At 40.8% G+C, this 25,637-nt stretch overlaps 1 protein-coding gene across 1 annotated transcript in view; it reads right to left on the bottom strand.

Annotated features, from left to right (window-relative positions):
- dnah9 (dynein, axonemal, heavy chain 9) overlaps nt 1-19,456 on the bottom strand; it is a 122,622-nt gene extending 103,166 nt beyond the window's left edge. The window contains exons 1-19 of the mRNA XM_029528408.1: nt 19,094-19,456; nt 18,068-18,264; nt 17,841-17,999; nt 16,657-16,787; nt 16,299-16,510; nt 14,859-15,092; nt 14,619-14,786; nt 14,048-14,164; nt 13,803-13,953; nt 13,038-13,152; nt 12,803-12,871; nt 9,496-9,622; nt 8,184-8,330; nt 5,774-5,882; nt 2,153-2,394; nt 1,871-2,006; nt 648-844; nt 285-547; nt 25-186 (exon numbers count right to left, since the gene is read on the bottom strand). Of these exons, the coding sequence (XP_029384268.1) occupies nt 25-186; nt 285-547; nt 648-844; nt 1,871-2,006; nt 2,153-2,394; nt 5,774-5,882; nt 8,184-8,330; nt 9,496-9,622; nt 12,803-12,871; nt 13,038-13,152; nt 13,803-13,953; nt 14,048-14,164; nt 14,619-14,786; nt 14,859-15,092; nt 16,299-16,510; nt 16,657-16,787; nt 17,841-17,999; nt 18,068-18,264; nt 19,094-19,456 (3,299 nt within the window). The remainder of the gene's footprint in view (nt 1-24; nt 187-284; nt 548-647; nt 845-1,870; nt 2,007-2,152; nt 2,395-5,773; nt 5,883-8,183; nt 8,331-9,495; nt 9,623-12,802; nt 12,872-13,037; nt 13,153-13,802; nt 13,954-14,047; nt 14,165-14,618; nt 14,787-14,858; nt 15,093-16,298; nt 16,511-16,656; nt 16,788-17,840; nt 18,000-18,067; nt 18,265-19,093) is intronic.
- Nucleotides 19,457-25,637: the final 6,181 nt, after the last annotated feature.

The raw sequence follows: 25,637 nt of genomic DNA, 5'->3' as shown, positions 1-25,637 counted from the left end.
CAATGCATTTTAATTGTGCCCCACCTGTTGGTCACATGGTCCATTAGATGCTGTTTGAACATGAAACTCCACTTTTTGATGATGTTGAGTAAGGCACTCTTTATGCTACGACCATCTACCCTCATCCAACCATGGAACACATGCACCGGCTCAAGACCCTGCACCTCTTCATAGAGCTTCTCATACCTGCAGAAAGTGAGAAGCAAGATTTCATACAAGTCAATATGGGCAGATTTTAAACCATGCTCAAATATATGCTCACCATCCACCTCATTGATACCCACCTGTCGACCTGGTCTCTAAAGTTCTCCAAGGTTGGTGGACTTTCCGGGACACCATCATCTGCACAGTCCTCCATCTCTTGGCTGCTAAAAATGTGACTGTAAAGAAGAAACTGACGCATGCAATCCTTCCGATTTACCATGTAAAGGTAGCTGTAGCGTTCTAACGAGTTGCGAAATTCGCAACATGTTGACGTAACAGCTTGCACACGTTCCATTAGGAGATGACGCATGTCAGCCAGGTCAGCCATGTCCTCCATGTCAGCCTGATGGGAAAGGTAACCAACATGTGGCATGCATAGTATTGATTACAACGGAAAGTAAACAATACCATATATTGCTGATGCCACATAAGGACATCATTACCTGGTAGTCGGGGAAGGGACTGTGCTGGGCAAGGCGTGGCACCAGTGACGAAATTCTGAAAACATCATTAATAAGGCTTTCCACCAGCTCAAAGAAGCTGTCTCCAGTACCAAACTCCTGGGAGGGAGTGAACACCATGTCAGGAACCTTCAGGTCCAGTTGAGCCTCAAACAGAGGGGCCACAACAGTTCTCTGGTCTGATGGAGACAACATGGACACTGTTGAACCACTGAAACGTTTATTGTAATTAAACCGTGTGTGTGTGTGTGTGTGTGTGTGTGTGTGTGTGTGTGTGTGTGTGTGTGTGTGTGTGTGTGTGTGACCTTTCCACCATTTTCCATCTCTCTCTCTCTCTCTCCCTCCCTCCCCTTGTCTACCCTTTTCAGCTTGTTATAGCTTTAGTAAAGTTCATTCCCCAGAGGAATCAAGATCAACATTAGGAAAACTAATTCTAACCCGTTCTGCTTATCCCCTAATTAAGTTATTATAGTTAATATATCAACATTTAGTCATTCATTCATTCAAAGTTACATTTATGTACAAAAGATTATTCAAATTCTTAAAAGTATCTTTGCTAACTAAATTTGTTAAATACTAACTTTACCTGGCTGTTTGGTCAAAAGTAGGTGCAATAAACCTTTAAGGGTGAAAACTAAGATGGACATAAAAAGTGAGGCTCATTTCAAAACTGTTATTTTATCAATTCTTCAGAAATAAGTATTTTATTACATATTATTAGAAATATAATAAGTAATTATTCACCTTCCTTTAGGAGAAGAAATTGTCTTGTGAATGCCCGTGTTATGCAAAAAAAAAAAAAAAAAATTGAAGGAGAGGAAGAGCTAAAGCTTTATTCCTTTCTTGCCCCAGGTGTTTGGCTCTTTAACAAGAACAGGGACAGGAAAGAAGAGAATGTAGCCAAAGTGAAACATCAAAAATGAATTGGACAAAGTAGCAAACTGGCAACAATCCTGAACCATATCCCAATTCACCTAAATTGGCAAAACTCATGCCAGCAAGCAAGGCCAGAAATAAACCATGTTGAATATCAACACAGGCGGATACCCCATTGGTTGACATTATGTTTTTAGTTTACAGTGGGTAACAATTGTGATTGTGGGATATTTATAGTTAGAGGGAAAATTGTGGAAGTGGGGAAACAACAGTAATGCTATCACCACAAGTATCACCACAGTACTACTACAAGCTCATGGATCTGCTACCTGTGTTGTCGACGAAGAACTTGAGGGAACACTCAATGCTGTTGAATAGCCCATCTACAATCATGTCGTCAATGTATTCCACATACGCCTTCCATTCTTCACAGTTCTGCTTGGCTCTGAACAGCTCCAGGTTGTTCTGAGGCATGAGAAAAAAATTACGGTAGCACTGGATTACCACGTTAAAAAAAAAAACAATCACCAACTTCATGATAGACCCATAGGTGGATAAAATGAGAGGGAAACATAAGGCATATTTGGCACGAGGACACAACTTTTAACAACCTTCAGTAGCAAGTGGATCTTTTCTCCAGAGGCGTGGAACAGACTATAAAATCTATCCAGCCTGTCGGCCCTGTCCTCCAGACTGAGCAGTGCATCTTTTTTGCCCTCCTTCCTGTCAAACAGAGGTCTGGCCCAGGATCTCATGCAGCACTGGATCTCCTCCACATTGTCTTTTGTTCTCTGGAGTCGGCTCTCCAGGTCACAGACGGAGTCTCGCAGCTCCTTGATATACGGCCAAATACCTGGAGGAGCAGGAGGGGTAATGAAGAAGTGTGGTCAGTGTAAAATTACAAATAAATAAATAAATCCACATAGAATGAAAGTGAGTGACTGAAATACTGGAATCCCCCAGGAAATGTTTCACATGTTTAATTTTTTTCCACATTACACCACCTGCAGCGACCAATTAGTCAATATTACAGATAGCAAAGAAATTTAAATCTGTTTGACAAAGGAGGTGAAGTAAACTAAGCTGCTTTTAGTTTCCAACTCTGAATAGGCTTCAGCTTTAGTGCCTGAAAACTTAAGATTTCAATGCATAAAACTGTGGTTTAAAAGAAAAATGTCACAAAAAAAGAAGCAAAAACAAATAAAGTGTACCTATGCTTTGGACACATCTGCATCAATCCTCCAGAAACAGCTTTGGGCTGCGAGGCAATTTTGGCACCATGGCCACACTGCCCCAGAAACTATCATTATGCACCTACAATTTTCACCTCAGTCCCGTCTAAGTGTCACAAACATCCTGAGATGTATTAGTGAAGTGAAAATTTGTTCCAGTAGAGTTGCTATTGGAAGGAAACAAGAATTTAGGATGCCATAACATGTCTGCTGCTCTCAGCCAATCAGGTCGGAGAAGGACAAACTGCCATCGCCTGTGCAATTTCTTCCAAAGAGTAAATATAGTGCTATATTTAAAAGATATCTCTTGTTATAAAATACTCATGTTTCTCTGGCCCCAACTATCAGTCCTTTTCCAGGCAGAGACTGCCAGCATAATGATTGTTATTGCCTGTTGTGAGGGCAACAGTTTGTAATTAATTTACCAAACCTCTGTAATTGTGTGTTGCATTACCTGGCTTATGAGCACCACCACTTTTAACCATGTAACATTGTGTTTTTATTAAGACTTTGATGATTTGTTTAAATTTCATTCAGTAAATGAGCCTTTATTGATTAAATGTTTCATTACCTCTTCTTTCTGCTATCAACGAGAGTTAATATGCACCAATTTTAGGCTTATTTACGTAGTTCGACCAGAATGTGGCAGCTGCTGTGGTGATGGCATACAATCAAACAATTCATACCACATACCCGGCTACTTAACCCGGATATACCAAACCTAAGTTTAAAGACTTCAAAAACCTTTAGTGTCTTCAGTTTCAGAATGTGAGGCACGCAGGTCAGCCAGCAATTTTACTTAATGAGGATCAATGGCATAATGGGCTGCCAATGAAGTCTGCCCAAAGACTCATCTCAGCATCAGGGTATAAGCAATATGTGCATCTAACAATGAGACACATCATTCCATATCTCTTGAACTGACTGGGCACCAGAAATGATAACAAACAGGAGCAAGTTATGTACCACTACAGTGAGTACATGGATGTAACAATAATATACATGATGTTTTGTTAAATCCAAATGAGGGGTATTGTTTTGTAAACAAAAACCAGTACAGGGAAAATAGTGTAGGGTTTCTGTACCTTCTTAAAACCTCTCAACAGGGTCTCAACAGTGATGGCAGATTGTGGTCTATAAGACACACACACACAGCAGCACATTACTTCATTTCTAATAGAGTTAAATGGGTAAATCATGTTATCTAGAGGCTCAGCCCGAACCACAGTGGCCAAATTCAAGTCCAACCCTGACCTTCTCCTCTTTTTCTCACTGTGTGTAATAAAGGCCACATGCCTGAAATGACTTCAAATTATATTTGCAATTTTAAATTTTATGACTGCACAGAGTAATATTTAAGTACTTTCAATGACACATACCTGCTTCTTTCTATTTCAAAAACATTCAGTGCTGGATTCTTACATTTGCACAGTTTCAAGGATATCTAGGACCTATGGTAACCCTGCCATTTTCATCAAATAAACCCGAAGCAAATAAATTCCCCATAAGCTGTATCCAAAACGCACGCACATGTACACGTACACGCACACGTACACCAAACAGTAGATAGGTGTGTGCAGCCCATGTACAGACACCAACATCAGCTTTTACAGTAAACACTCATCTCATTTCTGCTCCACTCCTCTGAGACTCCTGAGGTCAGAGGAACTAACAGCACGCCTGCCAGAACTGTGTCAGTCAAAGCTTATCAATGATTGAGTACTTCTCCCTATTTCTTCCTATTTACTCTTATGGAGAAGTTATATGTTGAGGTTACATCTCTCAGCAGTCAGCTCTGTTCCAGAATTGGCAATGATGATGGAGGCAAAGATCAGGGAGTGAGAATGACGGAGGAATTTTTCTATAATAACTACAAACGTATTACATTCAAATGAATATATGCCAGTCTATAGTAATAATACAGAGTTAATATGTTTGACATTTGCTGTTTCAAGCAAACATTTGGTGCTCTTTCTTGAAATAAAAAAATAAAAAAAACTGAGAATAGAATGAGAATGCACTGCAGAAAACAGAAATATTTTGGTATGAGCAGCCATAGAAGTGATTGACTTGAAGCCAGTCAGCTTAGCATTTAAGAGGTGAACAAACAAAAAAAATAAAAAAATAAAAACTAATTTCACAGTTCTGTATGTAAATACAAACAATGTTGTTCACAGTCTAATAGGCGCTTTATAAAAAAAATGTCTGTGTTCTGGGTTAATAATCAAAATCTGTTGGGACAAATTAGACTGCAACAGCAGCAGTTCTGAGTAGAATGGGCAGCACATGAAGTCTACAGTGGCTGGAGAGATAGCACATGACCAGTGACTTGTATGTTTTGGCACCCTATGTTTCTCTAAAAGTTCGTAAAGCTGGTATTTGTTGGACTTTGGAGAAAAAGAGTTTTACTACTGCAGACATTTTTGCTTGTTGTTGGTCTTTGTCACAGTAAAATAAGGCAAGTGTGCCAATAGGGCAAAGCAGCAGTCTCCTTATCAGTAAAGAGACAGGATAAATGTTACCATTACTGCATTTCATTGCAATGAGAATGAAAGATAAACACAGGCTGATCACAGAAAACAACGCATCTGGTGTCGCAGAGGAGCAACTGAGATCTAACACTGAAATAAAAGTTAAAACATGGCTGATGTCTCCAGTAATTCTCTCTGTCCACAACAATGTCAGTCATCAGCCTGTGAATTGTTTCTGAAAAATGACATTGCTTTCAAGTTGTTTAAATTTAATTTTTCAAAGGTCTGAGCACCACATGTGAAGCTCTGTTAAATAATAATGGGCTATATAGACACTTCACAGAATTATATTTCAACACTTGGGCAGATGGGACTAACTATTTCACTGACTACACAACTATGGGTAAGTGCAAAAAAAATATTCTCTGTATTGTAGCCGAATAGATCCTTAAACAGTTGAAAAAATAAGAACATTTATATGCATAATATCTCCAGAAAGGAATCCATGATTATCAGTGAGATTCAAAACCTTGGCTGTTCCAGTTCAGACTCCGCTGTGCTTTTTGGAGCTGTGCGTCGATGTTCCTGAGCTGGCCCTGAATCAGAGGATGCTCCACGTCGAGCACTGATTGGATCACCTTAGTCCAGGCAAGAGGAGACATAAAAAAAGAAAACAGAGAAATGTGATGTAATTTCCTTCCCCCATTAAGTGTGTACAGAAATATTGTTTTAACATAGCTGCCAATGAAAGGCCACACCAAAGCCCAGAACATCCAAGTCAGGGTGCTGTCCTCATGATAGGAGGTGTTCATGTTGCAATGACAGAATTGTGCTTGAGCTCTTAATTACAGCAATGAAAAGCTGTATTTTTTAAAATGTAATCATCTGAATGAGCCAGCTGTGGCACATGTGGATGAGTTGTCCTTTGTGTGAGTTAATTACATCACTGATTGCTGTTATATTGTTTTAAACTACCATTATTGAAATTGTCATTTTTCCCCTACACCTCACTTGCATTATAACTCAAAACAGAATTATGTAGCAGTATCTTTTATCGCTAATTTCTTCACTTAACTCAATGAGTGACACACAAGCACATTCATTTGGGTAATTTGATGATAAAATTAAAACACCAGGCAGAGGCCTACGCTAAGTTTTTTATTGTTTTGTTGTTGTTTTTGTGTTTGTTTTCTTTTGCCCTTCATATAAGAGTGTAGTTGAAGAGCAGTTCATCATAGTAAACCGGAACTGATCCAAGCCATCATTTTAACATTCAAAAAAAAAAAAAAAAAAGTACACATCTGAATCACGACATAGCAACAAGAGACAATTAATCTAGGAGCAGGGACTAATTGTCTCTCAGGACTAAGATATACATGATGAGTATTTTCTCACCTTTGAGTAAAAGTAAAACAGACTTCTTCATGTTCCACTCTTCGAATAACCAACAAAACAAATCGACAAAAGGCGCAAACGCCGCAGACGTAGTTCTGACGCTGCAGTTTCAGACGTAACCTGTCGTTCACAGAGGCCACGCCCCTAACGGGAAACGCTTACATTCTTAAAAAAAAAAAACAGGTGGGTTTAATGAAAATCGGGCCACTGTGCTATTGTCATGAAGGGATAAATGTGCCAAGTATGGATACATCAGTTTCTGTGCAAGGCTATACTAGTTTATTACTGCTGTAAACTCGTGACATTTTAACATGGGAGTACACCGGGGGACGGGGACCGGGACCTGGCCTTCGCCGACCCCAATTAAAATCAATTCTACATATATTTTCTTAACATTTCTTTCTTGGTAATCTGATTTTTTTTTACTGGCTACATTCAACACCTGGGCCTTCAGTGGGGACTTATCATTTGAAGTGCTCCTCGGAGGCTGGAAGCCGGTGGTGCCGCTTCCAAGGCACTGCTCCTTTCCCGGACTGAGACAAGCTAGCTAGCTTCGGGGTTGGCCGACCTCTCCTCACAATGTCTAGCTTTTCTGGAAATGTCCGCCTTGAAAACGGATTTTTAACTATGGCCGAGACCGAGTCAATTTCTCCCAGCCATTGTGGGTGTAAAACTGAGGGTGTCTAACTGAAATGTGCGGATCGGTGCCGACGTGTTTGGCTAATCGATATTGGCTGTAATACCTAACCAATTAGAGGGCGGGAGGCGTATTTGAAATCTGATTGGTTAAAGAAACAGCCCAATTCTAATACAGTTTGAACTACATCGCACAACACGACTGATTCCGAAGGCCACGGGCAGATTAGATTCACATGGCAACACATAGAGGCTGAAATCTCATTGGACAAAAAAATCGAACCTGCACAAACACGTACTGGAAGCAGTGCAGCCAAGAGAAACGCTACGAAACGAAGAAAACAGACAGTTGGGAATACATTAATGCAATTTCATGTAAGAAATATTAGAATTTAGGTTGTAAATGTAGGTCAGTGCTTCTGATAGTGTTTAGGACAGCAGAGAAGGCCTTGCTGGCCTTGAGGGCCCACCACTGACTGACTGTCAGGGGATGGGGTTACACACACAAAATCTCAGATCGTGCAGAATATGGCTGTACTTCTGTACTTCTCTATCATTTCATTAGCTCAGCATCGGTTTCAAGTGATCCTCAATAGAGCACATGTAAAAGGAAGCAGTCTCCATCAGCATACTTTAACTTTAGGGTAATTGCAGAGGAATAATGCAATCACAGGAAAGGACATAATAAGTACATGATGCTGTTTTGGATCAGGAGTCCAAAAATGCCTGTAAAAACATTGTAGGTATTGCTAAGCAACCAAAAACATTTTATTCGCAACATTTGCTACTGAAATACACATTTAGTTGAGCTGATTAGGTTTTGCCATCTCTACTACATAACACTGATGCTAACTTGAATCAAAACACTCACACTCAAAGACACCGTTTACAACCTAATCTACACAAACCTTGTTGTATCGGTCCACAATGAGTTCCAGGCTGGTCAAATACTGCCACAGCTGCTCCCTACTGGTGTAGATCTGCATGGCAGCTTCAGGGATGGCCTCGATCTGTCTGGCTTTCAGGTACCTCACCTCCCTTAGTAGAGAAGCCAGCTGAGGAAGAAGAAATTTCATTAATATATGCAGCCAACATTGTCTGCCAGTATTGAATATCTGTTACTTTTGAATCCAATTTCACAGTGGATCAAAGATATAAGCAAAATGAACAGTCAGTACTTGAGGTGTTGGTGGTAGAAAATATTCAGATAAATGAGATTGGTTCGTAGCTCTTTAGGGCAGCGTGAACCAACATTATTGCCTTTAAAAGACAAACTGAAACATTAAGCCATCTAATTAAAAAGATGAATGTGCACAAAATACACAACTTTATTTAAGGATTTATGCAGCTGCGGCTGGATGTGACACTGACTGGAGGGTATTTAATGAAAGCGATCAGCTTGATATAAAGTCCAGACACTAAGTGCTTGGACACATCTTTAGCTCCTCAGGATCTGAGCTTCATTATGTGACATAAAATACTGGATAATACTTGTGCCAGGTCTCAGCTATAATTTGATTTGGTCTACATTCATATAGAAAACATTCAGTTAGATATAGCACTTGTTATAGAAGGTTCAAAGATAATTTGACAATTTATATATAATATACAACGGGCAGCACGGCAGTGGTTAGTGCTGTTCTCCCACAATAAGAAGGTTGCGGATTCAATTCCTGGGTCTGGGGCATTTCTGTGCAGAGTTTGCATGTTCTCCCTGTGCCTGCGTGGGTTTCCCCCCAACGTCCAAAAACATGCACGTCTAGGGGTTGGTCTCTGTCTGTCTCTTTGTGTGTTGGCCCTGTGATGGACTGGTGACCTATCCAGGGTATACCCCACCCTCACCCAATGTGAGCTGGGATTTGATGATCAAACACTTAAGGCTGTTACTGACTCCAAAGAGCTTTCCAAAAAATATTCAAAATGATTATTGTTCACTTTGTGAGTATTCATTTACCAATTACATTTCAACCACTGACCTCTGGACACAGAATGGTAAGGGTCACACCTCCCACACAGGTCTCCCTAAACTGATGTAAATCTGTTTAAAATAAAGCTAAGACCAGGCACTTATTCAAGCTGGTATCCATGATCATATTTCACATTAGTATTATGCAGCACCTGGACAATAAAACCAAATGTATCACTCAGGAGCTGTCCAGAGCTTTATAAGCAAAGACACATGGAGAAGCTGGTCTCAGGTCAGTTTTCTAATGTAAAAACCTGTGGGTTAAAGTTGACTGAGATCAATAGAGTGTTCTGGTCTCTGCTTATTAATGGCAGGCTGAGGTTGAACTGAGCGCTCTCGCCCACAGTCTCTGTCCACGTCTCATACAGGCCGGTGGAGTATCTGGAACAACCAACACAAACAACAATCTGCAGTCATCATCAAAAAGAAGTTATTACCAGAGAAAAACTATTGTTTCATATTCCCACTGAAATGCCTGGGGCTTCTATTACCCAGAGACACAGGCATGACAATGGCATATGGAATGAAAATTAACACCGGTAACAAAGCAAAAAGGTAAAATGCATATGATTGAGCCATTCTTACAACCCTCTGAGGCTGTAAACAGAATAAAAGGTGTGATTCGCTTGTCCACATCAAACAGATAATAAGGGCAGAGGCGGCAATAGCAGCGGCTGAGCGTTAGATACATTTGTGCTTGTGTGTGCGTGTCTGTTGGGGGGGTAATATGAGAATAAACGCTGATTCATCTCCAGGAGACTGGGAACAGACAATATGTCAGGGCTCTGTACAGCTATATCAATCTGTAAATAGTAGAGATTATGATGAGAACTTCAGTCCGCACTGTGTGCTCCTTATTGGATTTCTGCTGTGAGCTTCATTTCCTGATAGTGGCTCCGCAGACACAGAGGCAATCAAATGCCTCGGTCATGGCCATAAATCACACAGCATTTTGTCTGTAGGGGTAATGAGTGAGGAAGCCCACCCTGTTCCTGAGTAGAATATGTATGATAATGGTGACATTCATTCTCATGCAGCGGTGATGATTATTACAGCATAACAAGGGATCTAATTTCTGATTGGAGTAAATTGAGGGCAAAGAACTAGTGTTGTTCATCATTCTATTACTCTGGGTGGGAGAGAGGTAGGTAGGGGTGGGGGTGTGATGGAGACATAAAGTGAAGAAGTGATATTAAGTGAGTGAAGCATAAAGAATATGTGTACAAAAGACACACATACACATATGCACGCACACGCTTTTACATAACCATAATTTTAAGGACTTAGACTAATTTATCGAGTAACCTTGGTTTCTCTGAGCTGCAAAAAGCATTGTATTTGTTCCTAATCTTGTTTTTTTTTTTCTAGGTCTCCAAATAACAATTACTATAAATTAATTGTTCATTATCTTTTTAATTAGCACATTATTCATGTAGACAACAATCCAGATGATTACATCCAAAACCAAAGATATAAAATTTATGACGTAAATAAAAAGAGAAAATCCTTTTGAAGGAGGAAAACAGTGAATTTATATTCAGTGAGTTTATATTGAATAATGATAATAACAAAAATAAATACTTCAAGGCCCCCACACAAACTCACAATGTGTTTGCAGAAACTGTCTAAAAGTTGAATTTGATTAGAACACATAATTTTGGTCCAAAAAAAAAAAATCACCTCCCTCTGATTATACATTTTATACATATGTCTTTTTTCTGAGTCAGTACAGGCCTGGTTCCTTATTCCAAGTTAGGCCCACATACAGACAGCATGACTGTCAGATGGTCACATAATCTCACTGTCTGTCAACCAACCCTGGGGGTTAACGTCCAGCGCTCCCTTAGCTACTTTACGCTGGGGTTTATGGTAACATTTTTCTATTAGGGTTGTGCTGCTGATTTCTCATCCACCACATACAATTCAACAGTTCTGTTGGGGGTTAAAGGGGACAGAGCATCTGCAGTCATGGCCTCATCTTAAAACATTCAGGGATTTTTTTCTTTTTAAATTTCAATCTTTATCACTTTTATTCCTCGGTGGCTTCACGTCAAAACTCTTTTTAGCCATTATATATCACACCATTATTAGAACATTTCCCACAAATGGGTAATATCTAAAATTATTCTGTTTTAAAAAAGAGATTGTGCCATCTACAACTAGGCCAAGCGGTGAAGGATTACAACCCTGAGGCAAGTTATAATTTCCTTTATCCAACACCTCTCATAAAAGTTTCTCTTTTTAAAAACTTGATGTGATGCCATGGTTTTCCAGTGTTTCCAGTGTCTGTTTTTCTATATTCTGTCCGTGTATGTGAGGGTGTGCTTCTCAGCAAGGAGCATAGCTCAGCACTGAGATTACCTGAATCAGCTGATTTCCACCTTGCAATAAACCCATTATAAGAACACAAGTTCTCCATTTACTCATTGCCAGATTGCTATACTTACTATGGGGAAGCACTCAAGCCATATAAAAAACATTAGTGCTAAATACTTGTTTGTTTCTTACCACTTCTTTTGGACAAATCCTTACCTGCATTCAGATAAGGTAAAGTACCAGCATGGTTACTGGTTCCTACTGGGACCACCTGCCAAGCTGCCGTTAACAACCACGTCACTCGCCTGCTGCAACTCACTAAACCCTTAATCTGCTCCAACATAGCTCATCACTCCTTCAGCCACCACTGGGATCCTTCACCCCTCATCAGTATTTATTACCGAAGACCTGTCTCATAACTCAAGCTGTGTGTTTTGTTTCTAAATTTTCATTGGAGTTCAACCAGCATTGGGCCAAATTGTAATACTTGATTTTGTGTATATTTACCTGCCATTTTGTAACTTAGGTTATGAAAGTATTGTTCCATGATTTTATGCTGGTGTTCTCATGAGATCATTTGTGGATCCACGAGAAAATTCCAGCAGATATTTATTGGGTTTCTAAACTAAGCTGTGACTGTGATGTTCAATGTAAAATATGTTCCCTATTCTTTTTCATCTTACTCATTATGTGTAACAGTTGTCATCCTTCAGTGAGGATTTTTCTTCAGCAGTGTAAAAACAGAGGAGCTCCATCTTTCTCTCTTTGGCTCTTACACAATTTAGTTCGACTCCATCGGAACCACATTTCCTACCCAGTGGGATGCTTTATCTCTCAGCCTCTGATGTTGGATGTGGTCTAAAAGGCCATTTCTCACTTGGCATCAGTAAGCGGTGACAGAGCATATGGGATTATAAGAGTCTTGTGAAATAATCTGCAGAGCAGTGCTGTAGTAATGAGAACATAAATCATGTTCAGAGCTGCATGTCTACATGCTGCTTCTCAGGGGCTGCTTCTTAAATGTTACGCACTCAACAAACACAATCTGCGTTGTGTATAAAAACTGCGTTGGTGTAATATGACAGGAAAAATACAGAGCTAAGGTCTGATTCCCTTGGTTAATTCTCTCTGTCTTTACAGTTCAATTTGTTTATTCTGTTTAATCCTCCTGTGTTCTTTTATTCAGTAACACACTGATATAAGCCTGATGACATATAGAGAAATAAAGATAAGACCCACACACACCTGTCCAACAGTTGCATCATCTCCTCGTACTTCTGCATGACCCTGACTCCTTCTGCAGACTCCAGACACCTACAGAAAAGATTACTTGAGAATCCCTGCAAAGTCCATATCCAGTGGCTCATATTCCAAGACTTTTAAAGTTCACAAAATCAGTTACAAAAAAGTGAATGGTAAAATGTACAAGCACATCAACGTTCACGTCTGAATACACTTTGTCAGTGGGGAGCAGACTCACAGAGAGGAGTGGTGTCTGAATTTAGAAAACGGGGTCTGGATCCGCTGCTGTAACTCCTGGGCCCATCTTAGCCCCCCAGCAACTGATGGCATATTCTTATTCACTGGAATTGAACCTGAGGGGGTAAAGCAAGGTACCATTACTGCTTTGTATACAGATATTTACCAAACAGTCAAATAAAGGCTGAGCTAAGAATACATAATGTTAGTGCTGGAGAATATTAATAACTATACAGAGATGACCCAATGTTCACTGAATCCGATTCTGGTTTCAATCAAGATGTTTCTCAAATGAGGACCATATTAAAGTGAATCCCTACAACAATCAGTGAGTCCTTTTCAAATGCCCTTGAGGAGAGTTGGGCATTTCTCTTGAGAAACACTGAATGCATCAAAGATTTTTCTGCACTTAATGACTGTAACTGACAACTATGACAGATACATGAATATAATCAAAAATCTAGAACATGGTGCAAAAGGTATCTGTTGTGTGTTTGTGCTTTTGGGGATATTGTGTTGTTGTGTCATGTTTGTTTTCAGAGTAGCCATCAGTGTTAAGAGCCACCACCTTTGGGATATCTCAAAACCTGCACCAACAAAACCAAAGTGTGCTTTGTTAGATACGAATTGAGATAAACCCTTTACAACTTTATCCAGTCATCTCCAAATTTGACCAATACATCATAAATCTGCAGAAATTTTACCCAATTGTATCGTCGTGAAGGAAGTTGAAATGAAATTGCGAATTGTCTCTTCTAAATCTCACCCGACTGCTCTGCTTTTAGGATGTGTTTGTTGTACAGAAGTTTGCAGGAGTCCAGTTCCCCATCAAACAGAGAGACCAGGGCAGGATACTTCACCAGAGCAACAGCAGCCACTAGGGGGCGCTCCAGCAAGCTGCCGAACATATCCAGAATCTGCAGGCATCAGATAAGTGAGATTACTCTAATATTTGCTTCTGATTTTGTTGGTGTATTCGTGAGAAAAAGAGAGAGAGGAAATCCCCTGGACCTTGAAGGCGTGGTCCAGCTCAGAAGCATCGTCAAAGGCCTGGCAGAAGATGGCTCCGAGTCGTCGCTCCATGTCATCCACCCTCAGTCTGAACTCCCTCACGTCCTCGTCAAACTCCTAAAGTGCAGAAAGCTCAGCTCATCAACAGCCACAACACTACACAGCCGTACAAACTAAGGAATATTCTCTTTCACATCTCACTGACTCAAAGCTGTTCAGTGGGGAACACTGTCTGGGTCTTACAAGCAAAATAAATTGCTTTTCTTGCTATAGCTGGAAATCATCTCGGTTAGGCATCTAAGCAGCACTGAAAAAAGACTATTTTGGCAAAGACGCAATTTTCTCCACTAACTCTCCAATGACCAAGCTGTTTTGCCAGCCAGAGAAAAAAAAGAAGCTTGTATCAAAGTATTCAGGGTTAAAAAACACACTAAGTGCATCGCACGTGCCTAGTAATTCATTAAACCCTTGTAAACTAATCTTAAAAGTTGCTCTACTAAATGAGCATCTCTTTCCCCAGCAGACTAGTGACTTAAAGCTTGGTGTTTTGTGGGAGCCTACAACTCCATACCCTGTTGTTGAGGTCCAAGCAGTTGTAGGGTTTCTCTGTGAGGACTTTGTAAGTGTCCACAAACTCTCGATGGAGCAGCTGGACCTGCTGGCCGAGGGCTCGGCCTCTGACACCTCCAATCTCCAATTTCTCAAGCTTCAATAAGTCCATGGCTGTTAGTAGTATGCCCTACAGGGAGACAGAGAGGACGTCAAGCTCAGCCTCTGTATCACTAAGTTAGTTAGTAAGGTTAGCACTCACCTTAATGGTCTTGATTCTGTTGATAAAGCGATCAAGTTCAGAGAAAACCAAAAGCGGAGAAAAGTCCCAAGGCCTAACCAGGCTCCCATTTCTCTGGTACTGGTTCAGATTCACCCTGCGGTCCTCATAGGTGTTCCTGAAGAGCTGCAGTATCTCAAAACTTGTCTGCACCTTCAGGAGACTCTCGGGCACCTCTCCCCTCAATACCTCCTCTGGAACTAGATACAGCTTGGCCTGGTGCGTCAAGCAAAAGGTAGTTGGCATTAGTTGCATTTATAATATATATAGCTGCTATAGTCAGCTAAATGCGTTGCTAACAATCCAACTAACTGTGTAGACAACGATTAACTACATCTATGCTATAGTTGTAACTTCCATTCAATTTTCAAGTTCATTTTTATAACACTTTCACAGCATTCTGTGTTATTTGGGTACCCTGTGTCCTTTTACAGGGTTTAACACATCTTCCCTGTTCCATGATGCATGTTTCTGTTAGATGTTTTTCCTGTTTTATTTTGAAACGTGCTACTTTTCTTATTCCAGGTCACTGCACATCTTTCCCTCCAGTGTGCTTAACTGACTCCATCCTGTTGTGTTACGCCTGTGTTGAACTGTCTTCCCTGTCCCACAGTATTTAGTCTTGTTCACTTGATATCAGTAGTCCAGTTTTTTTTTGTCTGTTACCTTTCCCATGTGCGCCTGACAGTCTGATGATTTTTTAATGCTGTTCTGCGTGTTTCTTCAGTGAATATTATTATTGAACCTACTGACTGTCAAAACATTTCGAAACAAGTCAGCTCAGTGCTGTGTTTTTTCTCAATATGATGGAGTAATATGATGAAATCAACAACCTATCATTGCAAAAATGATCTGCCACTTATTGCAGAATGAAAAGGTGTTAGGTCCTATCAATGTTATCCAAGTAACTTACATCAGAGGTGATATATCTAAAGTAACTACAACAAAGTCAAGGTTTTTGAAGATAACTGGATGCTATTACATTACTTTCAGCAAGGACCCTCAGTTTCTCCATGGGGCTTTGGGCAAAGTAAGTTGGAGCTGCCCCCTCTTGGCTGCTGAGTACCTGAGTACGCCACAGGATACACAGACATTCCAAAGAGATCGAGGAACCCGCAGCTCAGTTTTGTGCCAGGGGGCTTCTGGAGTGTTAATCTAGCACTGCTGGTTCATTTGTGTTTTTACACTATATTTCAATAAACTGATCACAGAGTGACTGAGCAGGACAGGTTTTAATCATATGAAGAATAAAACCCTAAAGAAAAATGATCCATCCACAGATACTTAAACTTCACTGAGCGAAATTGCAAGAAAAAAAAAATCACAGGACAGCTCATCGGCTTCACAATGACAGGTAACCTCTGACATGAGTCGTGGAGAATAACTACTTAGCAACAGAGACGAGAAACTGATGCTGCTCACCTGCTGTATGAGGAGGTTGCAGGTCTCCTGCAAGAGAACAATGAGACGTGCTGGAGTGTTGTAGTATCTGGAGTTTGCCCACACCAGGCACACTGTGTGCATCAAAGGGCTGATTTGAGCCCTGACATCAGGAAAGTCCACGTTCTCCATGTCCTCAAACAGCCGCTGCAGCGGCTGCAGGTAGATGTAATTGTCTCTCGCCTCCTCCAAAGCTGATCAAAGAAGAAATGCCATGTTTCAAAAGGTTGATGATGACAAACCATCTTGAGGCTACTATAGTCAACAACCAGATGCTTGCCACAGCTACAGACAGCAACATTATCCTCTATTTTGTCACATAAGAGGTTTAGTTAATTACCTGCCAGAACTTCCTGTTGTATGTTCGTGAAAGCAGGGAAGTAACTGCTCTCCACGGCATCCAAAAGCATCGCCATCTTATTCACCTTAGAGGATTTTAACTGGGAATGGATACACTTCAAATCTGCATATCTTCAAGTAGAGACAAAGATGGAGGACCAAAAGATGACTGTGACATATTGGCATTAGAATTCCTTTACTAACCCCCACAGGGAAATTCTGCTGTTTGGAAGCTTGTTTTCTAATACTGTAGTTAAGGAGTCTGATGGCAGTGGGAATTAATGATTTTCATATAAGTTACATGAAATAGCGATCCGTATTAATGCTATTTAATCCTTAATGTGAGAAGAAGCAGGTTTTGTACATTTTGAACAAGCACTTTTTGTTTTGTAATTTGAGGTTCATTGTGTAACTGTTGTGAATCTGTAGTGTTGTGATGTGAAATCTTTCCAGTTTTCATCCTTATCAATCAGTGACCATTTCTACAGTTGGCTACACAACAGTTCCTCATGCTTTTTTACACAGAGTTAATATTCAGTTATTCTCTAAAACTAATCTGATTTTATATGAGCTGCCGCTAAAAATGTGTTGTCTGTCTCTGCACCATACTTTGGTATACTTGTAATTTTATTTATTAATATCTTTATTTTATATGGCTTTTTTATTTATTTTACAAAAGTTTTTATCTTATTCTATGAATGATTTGTGTGCCACAGTATTTCACCTCCATCTCTGCTAAAGTTTGTATTTGGATGTGACGATAAAGTAAAACTGAACTGAAGCTCTACACAATCCAGCCAGGTTAAGATTGAACTGTCAAGGGCCTCTCCGCCCCAATCTGTGCAGCTATGTGAACAGACAACAGATAGCAAGCAAACAAGCTTTTGAAACATTTATGCAAAGGAGAAACACATAGCAGAAGATATTAGCTGCATAAGAGATTATTTAGCTCCTTTTTGTTTTTTAAGGAGAGAGTACTCAGCTTTAAATTACTTTTTTTCCCTTGAAAGCACAGGTGTCCTGAAAATCCAATAATTAGTAGCACCGGCATCAAACGCAAAAAACCATTCAACTTTGAGTTCCTGCGGGGACATGTGTTATTTCCACACCGTCACAACAATGGAACAAGTGTTTCTCAGGAGTTGCCTGTGGACACTTAGTGCCTGTAATAGCAGAGCTGCTGACCTGTTCTTCCAGAAGTGCAGCTCTGTGTGAGGTGTGGGACTCTTTCCCTCCAGCAGGGCCTCGGAAGAGTCTTTCTTCAAGACGCCACGGATCTGATGGCTCCACTCAATCACTGCTGTCTCCAAGGAGTGGACGATGCTTTTGTCCACCATTTCCCCCCTGCAATGTTTCATAAGTTAACTGTTTTAAAATGTACAAATGCACAAATGAACCTTGTGTTTGTTTACCTTTGGCCTGTCTTTGGGGTGACCTCTTCCACTCTCTCAGAGCCTGCTGGGAGTGGCAGCAGAGTCTTGCCTTGGACTTGGCCCGAGACCACAAACACATTGGTCTTGAGCGAGTGGATGTGGTGCCTGATGTCTTGAGACAGCACATTGGGCCATTCAGTGTGGTTCCTGTTGTTAGACAGGAGAGGGGCCACAACCTGGGAAAGTTTAAAGCAATAAGAGTTTTTCAGTATAGACCAACATTTGCTTTGGAATGAGCGTTTCAACTGTTAAATGAAACTTCAATGTTTTTTATGCAGTAATAGTAATGTCATCATGCCATTGCATGGAAATTAGTTTGTGGCATTTTAGTTTTTGAGACTAAGATGCCTAAGAGCCAAAATTATAATGTCCAATCTTTAAGCTCTCATTTACATTTTCAGTCTTTTTATTTTAGTCTTGCAAACAAGTTCAGTTAGATATACATATTTGTGAATGTTTTCGTTTTCAATCTTTAGTTGACCATTCTATTTTAAGTTAAATTTAATGTTATACTTATGTGTTTACTCCTGCATCTTGAAAGAAAAGCTTAAACAAAGATTTCCTTGTTTGCACAAAAATCCTTTGCCAATAAAGCTTATTCTTATTTAGATTTAAATCAGTGTCCCATTTATTACCCACAATGCACATAAATGATGCATCCATGGTGTATGAATAATTAGTTATAAAGGGGAACCAATAATCTGTATGGGAGGTGTTAAAAAGTCTACCTGTGAGTTGCTGGCCCTCCCCCAGCATACAATCACCACCCTGCTGCAAACTGCAGGCTAATAGTGAGAACAGTGTGTGTGTGGTGGGAGGTTGACTCTTGTCTCCTGTGTACTCTACCATCCTCCACAACGGCTGCAGTCAGGTGAAAATCAACACAAACACTAGCCCAACAAATGTGTCCAGGCATGAGACAGACCCACCACTGTCACCACAACGAGCTGCCAGTCATTGATGGGACACTGAGCTCTGCAGATCTACATGAATCAGAACTCTCACCTCCTCAACCAGAGCAGAGACCTGGCCCAGCGGAGCGCAGGACAAGTCCCCGACCACCAGCTGGTCTCTCATCGCCTCGGCACTGAGCGCTGCCCTGCTCCGCTTCATAAAGTAGACCGCCTTGGTCGCGGAGGCGGAGGCGGCGGAGGCGGTCTGCAGCAGCCCGGCCTGCAGCGGTCCGGCCGCGGTCACTGACACAAGCAGAGTCCCGGCCTCGGCTCCGTCCAGGAAGTCCTGCAGCACCTGCCGGTTCTCCTCGCTGGACGCGCACTTCTGCCATTTGTCCTGTTTGAGCTTCAGAGTCCTCAGCACGCAGTCCCCGATGAAGTCCAGCCGTCTGTCCTCGGCAGGTGAGTCCTCCATGTCCGCAGGGCGCTCTGCTGTCCCCGTTCAGTCCCGGACAATGCAGGGAGCCGATTGTGTCTCGGCTTCCATAGCAACGCAGTGTTTGCATTAATCAGCCCGTTGTTAAGGGGACACGAGTGACCTTGAGCTGACCCAGGACCAGGACCAGGGCCAGGACCTGGATCTGGATCTGGATCTGGACCATCCCTTTGTCCCTAAGTGCCATCCTGAGCTCTGAGCCTGCAGGCCAAAACTGTTACACAACGTTAACCATCATACGTCTAATTCTTACATTTAATTAAATAGTTATAGTTACAAAGTATTTAATAACACATGTAAAACATTTGAAACAAGAATCTACTATAAATTAAAAAAATTAAAAGCATCGATTTAGAAAAAGCCTTTATATAAAGGTGAGTTTTCAACAGACACAGAGGACACTGAGTTAGTGTCACCTCTGCAAACACTGCATCTCAGGCAGCAATCAGATTCATAGCAAGGTTATTAAAAAAAAAAAAACCCAACAACAATAAAGTCTGAAGATGGTGAAGGCCAGCCAGGTTCGAGGTGATGTGGTCACTTCTTCAGATGGCTAAGAGCGTGGCAACTGTGTTTTGTGTCAGCTGTGGCCCTTGGATGATTCACCTGCTGAAAGAGGCTGCAGTAGTCCAGTTTGAAGGAGATAAAAAAAAAATGAGCAACCTTTACAGAGATGCTGATGAACACAACAACCTGATATTACTTACATATATCACCTAGAGAAAGTAGCAACACAACACAAGTTTGCAACACAAATCAGAATAGTTTTGGATAAGGATTCATTCAATTGCAGGAAGTTAATGCACCTCCAGTTCTTCATTTCATGAAGGAAGGTTATAATTAACAAAGAGTCAACATACAGTTTCATATTGTTGGCATAGCCATGTAAATCAGTATTATGTCAATGCAGGATTTGCCACAGCTGTCGAATGTAAATGGAAAATATCAAGAAGACTAGACCCCTGAAGGACTCTGATAAAGAGAAACAGGGGGAAAAGTACAAGTTAGAGCACAGCAGATTCTGATATCATGCCAACGGCAAAAAACACTCAAGATTTGAGGGAATTTAGGTGTTTGTTTTTTTTTTTTGTTCTTTTTTATTAAAGCATTTATCAAAATGGCAGCTAACATCAAAGCAGAGTGGTGTGGGGAGGGTGTCTTCAGAAAAAACAAGAGCAGGTGAACAGTAATTAAAATATGTATATATCTGAAATGCAGCTTCTAAAAGCCCAGTGGGAAGGGAGCCTGAAGGACAGGGGGTGAATTAAAGAGGGAAACTCAGTTCCAGGGACATCAGAGAGACTTCTGGGCAGGAGTCAACATCAAACTCTGAATTCTATGTTAATGTGCTGTCACGTCTCCACTGTCTTTGTTACAGAACAGAATGAAGACAGTCATCTTCATCTTCATGCGGAGGACTCAGCTGGTTGGGAGGCAGTGGACCAAGAGTGACGAGTTTTAAAGAGAATCTTGGGATCACAGCCCTGTTCGGGATCAGCTGGGCTTTCTTTGACTGCACATTAATAAGTGGGCATCAGATGTTTGATGATCAGATGACAACAGGAACAGGGGAACCGTCTTGCTCATCCCCCCATTTCCACTCCATTTCCTTTTCTGTGTTTTTTTTTTTCTTTAACTAGGGCACAAAGGAGAGAGTTTCAGTTTTTGAAGCAACAGAAGATTAGTGCCGTGCAGATCTGGTAAAAACACAGAGCAGCCCCCACAGTGATGCTGTGGTGTTCTTGGGTGCTAAAAAGCGTCAGTTCAACTGAGATTTAAGGTGAGCACAGGGAAACACATTATTGTGCACAGTGGTGCTTTAATGTACAACTGATGTAAAAAAAAAAAACAAAACAAAACTTATTTTTAATTGGAGAGAGGCTCAAAACTTCAGAAAATATTCTCATATTAATTGATTTAATGAAGATTAACGTTTTCATCTGTGGTGTGCACGATTTAAAAAAAAAACCCATTTCAGAAACAAATTATGATTAAAGCGGATGATTTTAAATGTCTTTGAATATTACTGGGGGGCTGCTACAGCTGCCCCCTGCCGGGTTAAATTATGATAAGCATCATCATTATTCTGGCTAATATTTGTATTAATTTGTCACATGCTGTGGTAACAGGAGGTTCTCCTCCCAAAAAACATCATCATTATCTTCATCATGGGTTGAGTGGATATGATTCCACAAGATATTTTGGTGTTTCGCTGTGATGTATTGCAGTGTGAAGATGATCCAGGAGGAGCTGGTGGAAGTATGTGATTTCCAGAGGTGACCACAAGGTGTCTCTACTGTCCTTCAGACACGTCAGAGGTCTGCAAGAACTGGTTATCTTGATCACCTTGAAGAAAAAAGTCTTTCAATGTCATACTCCAGGTTTGAGGAGTTTCTAGTTTTAGTTATCTCAGTGATCCTGTTCACTGGAGCAGGTTTCAGCCGGATCTGAGGCTTCAGAGGCCTCTGTTACAGTGGTGGTTCTAAGCCATCATCACATTGGGAAAAATAAGTTTCCCAGAAAACCTAATGCACCTTGAAAGCAGCGGTCCGTGACGCTTTTTCCTTGTGAAAACTCATCAAACCACATGTTTACCTCCACATACACAATTCAGCTGCAGCAGAAACAAAGTGTGTGCGGTCTGCTCTGTATTCTGAAGTTGGATGAGAAACAGGATTATCAGACACATGACATCAAAAGTTTTCTTTAGCATCCTCTGTCCCATGGAGGTGGTGACAGATCTCCAAAGAGGTGTGTGAATCAATGTGCATGTTTGTGCAGAGCAGAGGGTGTGAGTCACTCAGACTGTCCAGCAGCAGCAACTGAGGAGGTTCCTCTGACTGACTTTGAAGATTAAGATAACAGAATTCAGAGGACCATCAGACGGGCTCTCCTTCTCACGATCAAAGCAGAGCTGCTGCTGCTGCTGCTGCTGCAGCGAGCTGGGTGGCTGAATGCTGGATACATTAACCAGGAATGTCACAATCTTTAGATCAGTTAGGAAGAAGAAAATTAGACTGTTAGAGCAGAACATGGCTCAATACTCATCATGTGTGAACATGATGCTCATGATTAATAGTAAAGGCTTACTATTAAGGACAACAAATCCCTTTGTTATTCATATTATAGTTCTTCTTTCATGTCAGAGATTTAAAAGATGTAGGTGATCAGTGTTCCAGTGCAGAAAGAAATCCTCATTAGTGGCACTAAGTGTAGCACCACCGTCTGAGGTGGATTCATCCTTTAGTAAGCGACTGGTCTCCAACACTTTTTCTTAGCCTTGGGCTGAGTCTATACAGCCCACCCTCTCCTTTGGACTCATTCAGTTTTATTGCATATTGTCAGTGGACACTACAGGTCTTTGGTATTAGATAAACACGGCTTTATCTGCAGATTTGTCCTCATGCAACAACTGAAATGTCTTAAGTTTTTCTAAACTGACCACAGCTCACTATTGTCTGAATATGTTTAGCAAATAGCTGTTTCTTACAATACAAGAGTACACAGTGACAGGGACCATTTACACAGAGGCTTCAGCATCTTTGTGATGATTTAATCTTTGATTTTCAGGACATGTGTGAATCCACACCATAAAGGTTTCCAACATTCAGGCAGTGGCTGTTCCTCTCTGAACTGATACCTATAACAGGACAGACACCAAACTATTCCTTAGGTTAGGATGGTACAGGTGCTATACAGGATAAAAAATGCTGTCACAACAGGATTTTAATTCAGTCTGAAGCGCTCTGTATAAAATCAGAGAAATGACAGAAACTGAGATAAAATGAGGGAGGGGGCTCACACACCTGTCTGTTTAATGCTGTTTTATACAGGACGCCTTTTTCTCATGATCAGCTTTCAACATGGAACCTTAAAAAGGAGAAAGGGAGGGAATGGGAGCGAGTGGCTCTGGGCTCGTTTAGTCCAGCCTGACACCAGTTAGCCAGCATTTTGCAATCTGTGAACTCTTGTACCTGGTAAAAGCACAAACACAAACTCATACCTCCACTACAACGAACACTAACAGCATCTGTGACCCATTAATAGAGAATATCATAAAGAGACTTTTATAATATGCTGGGTGTGTCATAAGTGAACCCAGAGCCCTCTTTGTATAACACAAACAAGTTCATTTAAAGTCTTGTTGTTAAGGAAAAATCACTAAAGAATGAATGCAGGAGAATGAAGTGTACTATAATTCTTTTCCCCCTGCAGATGATTATTCTCTGACATTTGGTTTTGACCTGTGTGAGAACAATCTCCTGAGATGCAAGTGTTGTAGTGTATTCCTGTCTCCAACAAGGGTCAGTAAAGATCTTGAATAAGGCAATGCTCCTGTGAGACTTCCATTTGGTAAAACTTTGTAGCGAAGAAGACTTGTAGTTATTAAAGTCTCATTAATATATTGTTTTTGGGTAAGAAAATAGGTTATCCATTTTTAGGGTAGGAATGCTGTGTTCTTTACCAAGGACAGAAGGTTCCTTGGAGACATCAGACCATGATTATCAATAACACAGCTGTCCTCTGGTCATGTAGCATGCCTTCCTAACATCTGTGTCCATGTTAGTTCAAAGTCAAAGCATGAATATGGATTATAATATCAGAATAATCAGTGTAGACTGAATAAATGTCCCTGGAGGTATTTTAACTTTATGGTAATGACACTCCCCCCTCTTCTCTGGTGCATCAGTTCACTTTTTCCATCAAACGCTGTAGATTTACCCAGTTTCAGCTTCACATAAACCCTTGTAAACAGGTACAGTATAAAAAGGTATTTATTAACTTGTTAAAATTCTTCTTTCACCATCTACAATGCACCAGTCCCTCTCTTCTCCCTGTTTTATTGCTTTCAGATGTGTAACAGCACCAGAGTGAGAGAGCAGAGCTGGACTAAATTCAGTTGGTACTTGTCAGAAACGATCTGTCCACACATCCTTGTTTCTCTAAATTGAACCTGAACCATGTTCACAGACCAGAACATGGCCAAGTATCAACAAAACGGTGAGTCAGTTATGTATTACATGTTCACTTACTCATCTGTGGTGGAATTACATTTACATTTGCATGTTTGTGATAAACTGAAGGAACCATTGTTCCTTTGTAGGTTGAGAAAAATTCCTGACGTAAAATAAGCTATTGAAAAAAACCTCTTGGATCAGTTGTAAACTGTTTGGCAGCACAAAGTCCATCAGCATGGAGAGCAGTCCAAGTGGTGGTGGGCTGCCATATTGAGAGAGAGATGCTTACATGTGACTGGCTGTTTCAGGTTGTGATTGAATAAGAAAGAGCTGCAAAGAGCATGTGCCTACTTAATATTCTGTCTCACTGAACTTCACAGGCATCATATAAAGTAGTTTAATTTAGCTCAACATCAAACATCTACAACAGTGAAATGCAGCATACACATTCATGCAGCATTGATATTAAGCCAAAACCATCGCATGCAAAAGTGACAGGGACCATTTTACTGCACAGCCAGACAATGACCTCATACATGTGGTGATATAATGCCAAGTAAAACCAGCAGCGATGAGAGTTAAACACAGACCGAATGGGAAAGCTAATAGCTTTTTATATTTAAAGTACATTTTGTTGATAATGCTTACATAACTTAATTGAGAGCTTTAGTTAAATGACATTTTTGTTGCATTCCCTGGGAATTGCAAGGATGTTACATTGTGGTTGGAAATGAAAATGAAGTCTTTGAAACCCAGGGTTGATGAAATGGCATTGTAATATTTAAGATGCCAGGATGCTATGTGGCGTTTCGAAAACCCTGGATTCTCTACTGTATCAGCTCTCTTCACCAAACTAATGTCTGACATCCCAGGAGTCCGAACCCACATCCACTCAGACATCATTCAGATGTGTGACTGTTGGGAGGACTCTCACGTTTAAAAAAACAAGAGCTCAATCTTTAACGGACTGAAAGCTACCAGTTTGTCATGGGAAGAGGTTGCTGTTATACTACTTTGTGAGCATCTGTGATGACTCCTGGCATCTTCGAGGGGTTTGGGGTCTGTCTTTGTGGCAGCAGTCGATTGCTCCAGGGTAGTCATCAGACCAACCTCTATCTGCTCCTCTCCACAGGCATTCTCATGTTATCATTGTTTAATCCTCATGTTTAGTCACATCCGAGTTACTGACTTCCAGACCTTAC

Source organism: Echeneis naucrates, chromosome 19 (genome assembly GCF_900963305.1).
Source record: "Echeneis naucrates chromosome 19, fEcheNa1.1, whole genome shotgun sequence".
NCBI lineage: Eukaryota > Metazoa > Chordata > Actinopteri > Carangiformes > Echeneidae > Echeneis > Echeneis naucrates.
Note: the sequence above shows the minus strand (reverse complement) of the source record. Positions and strands in the feature narration are given on the sequence as shown.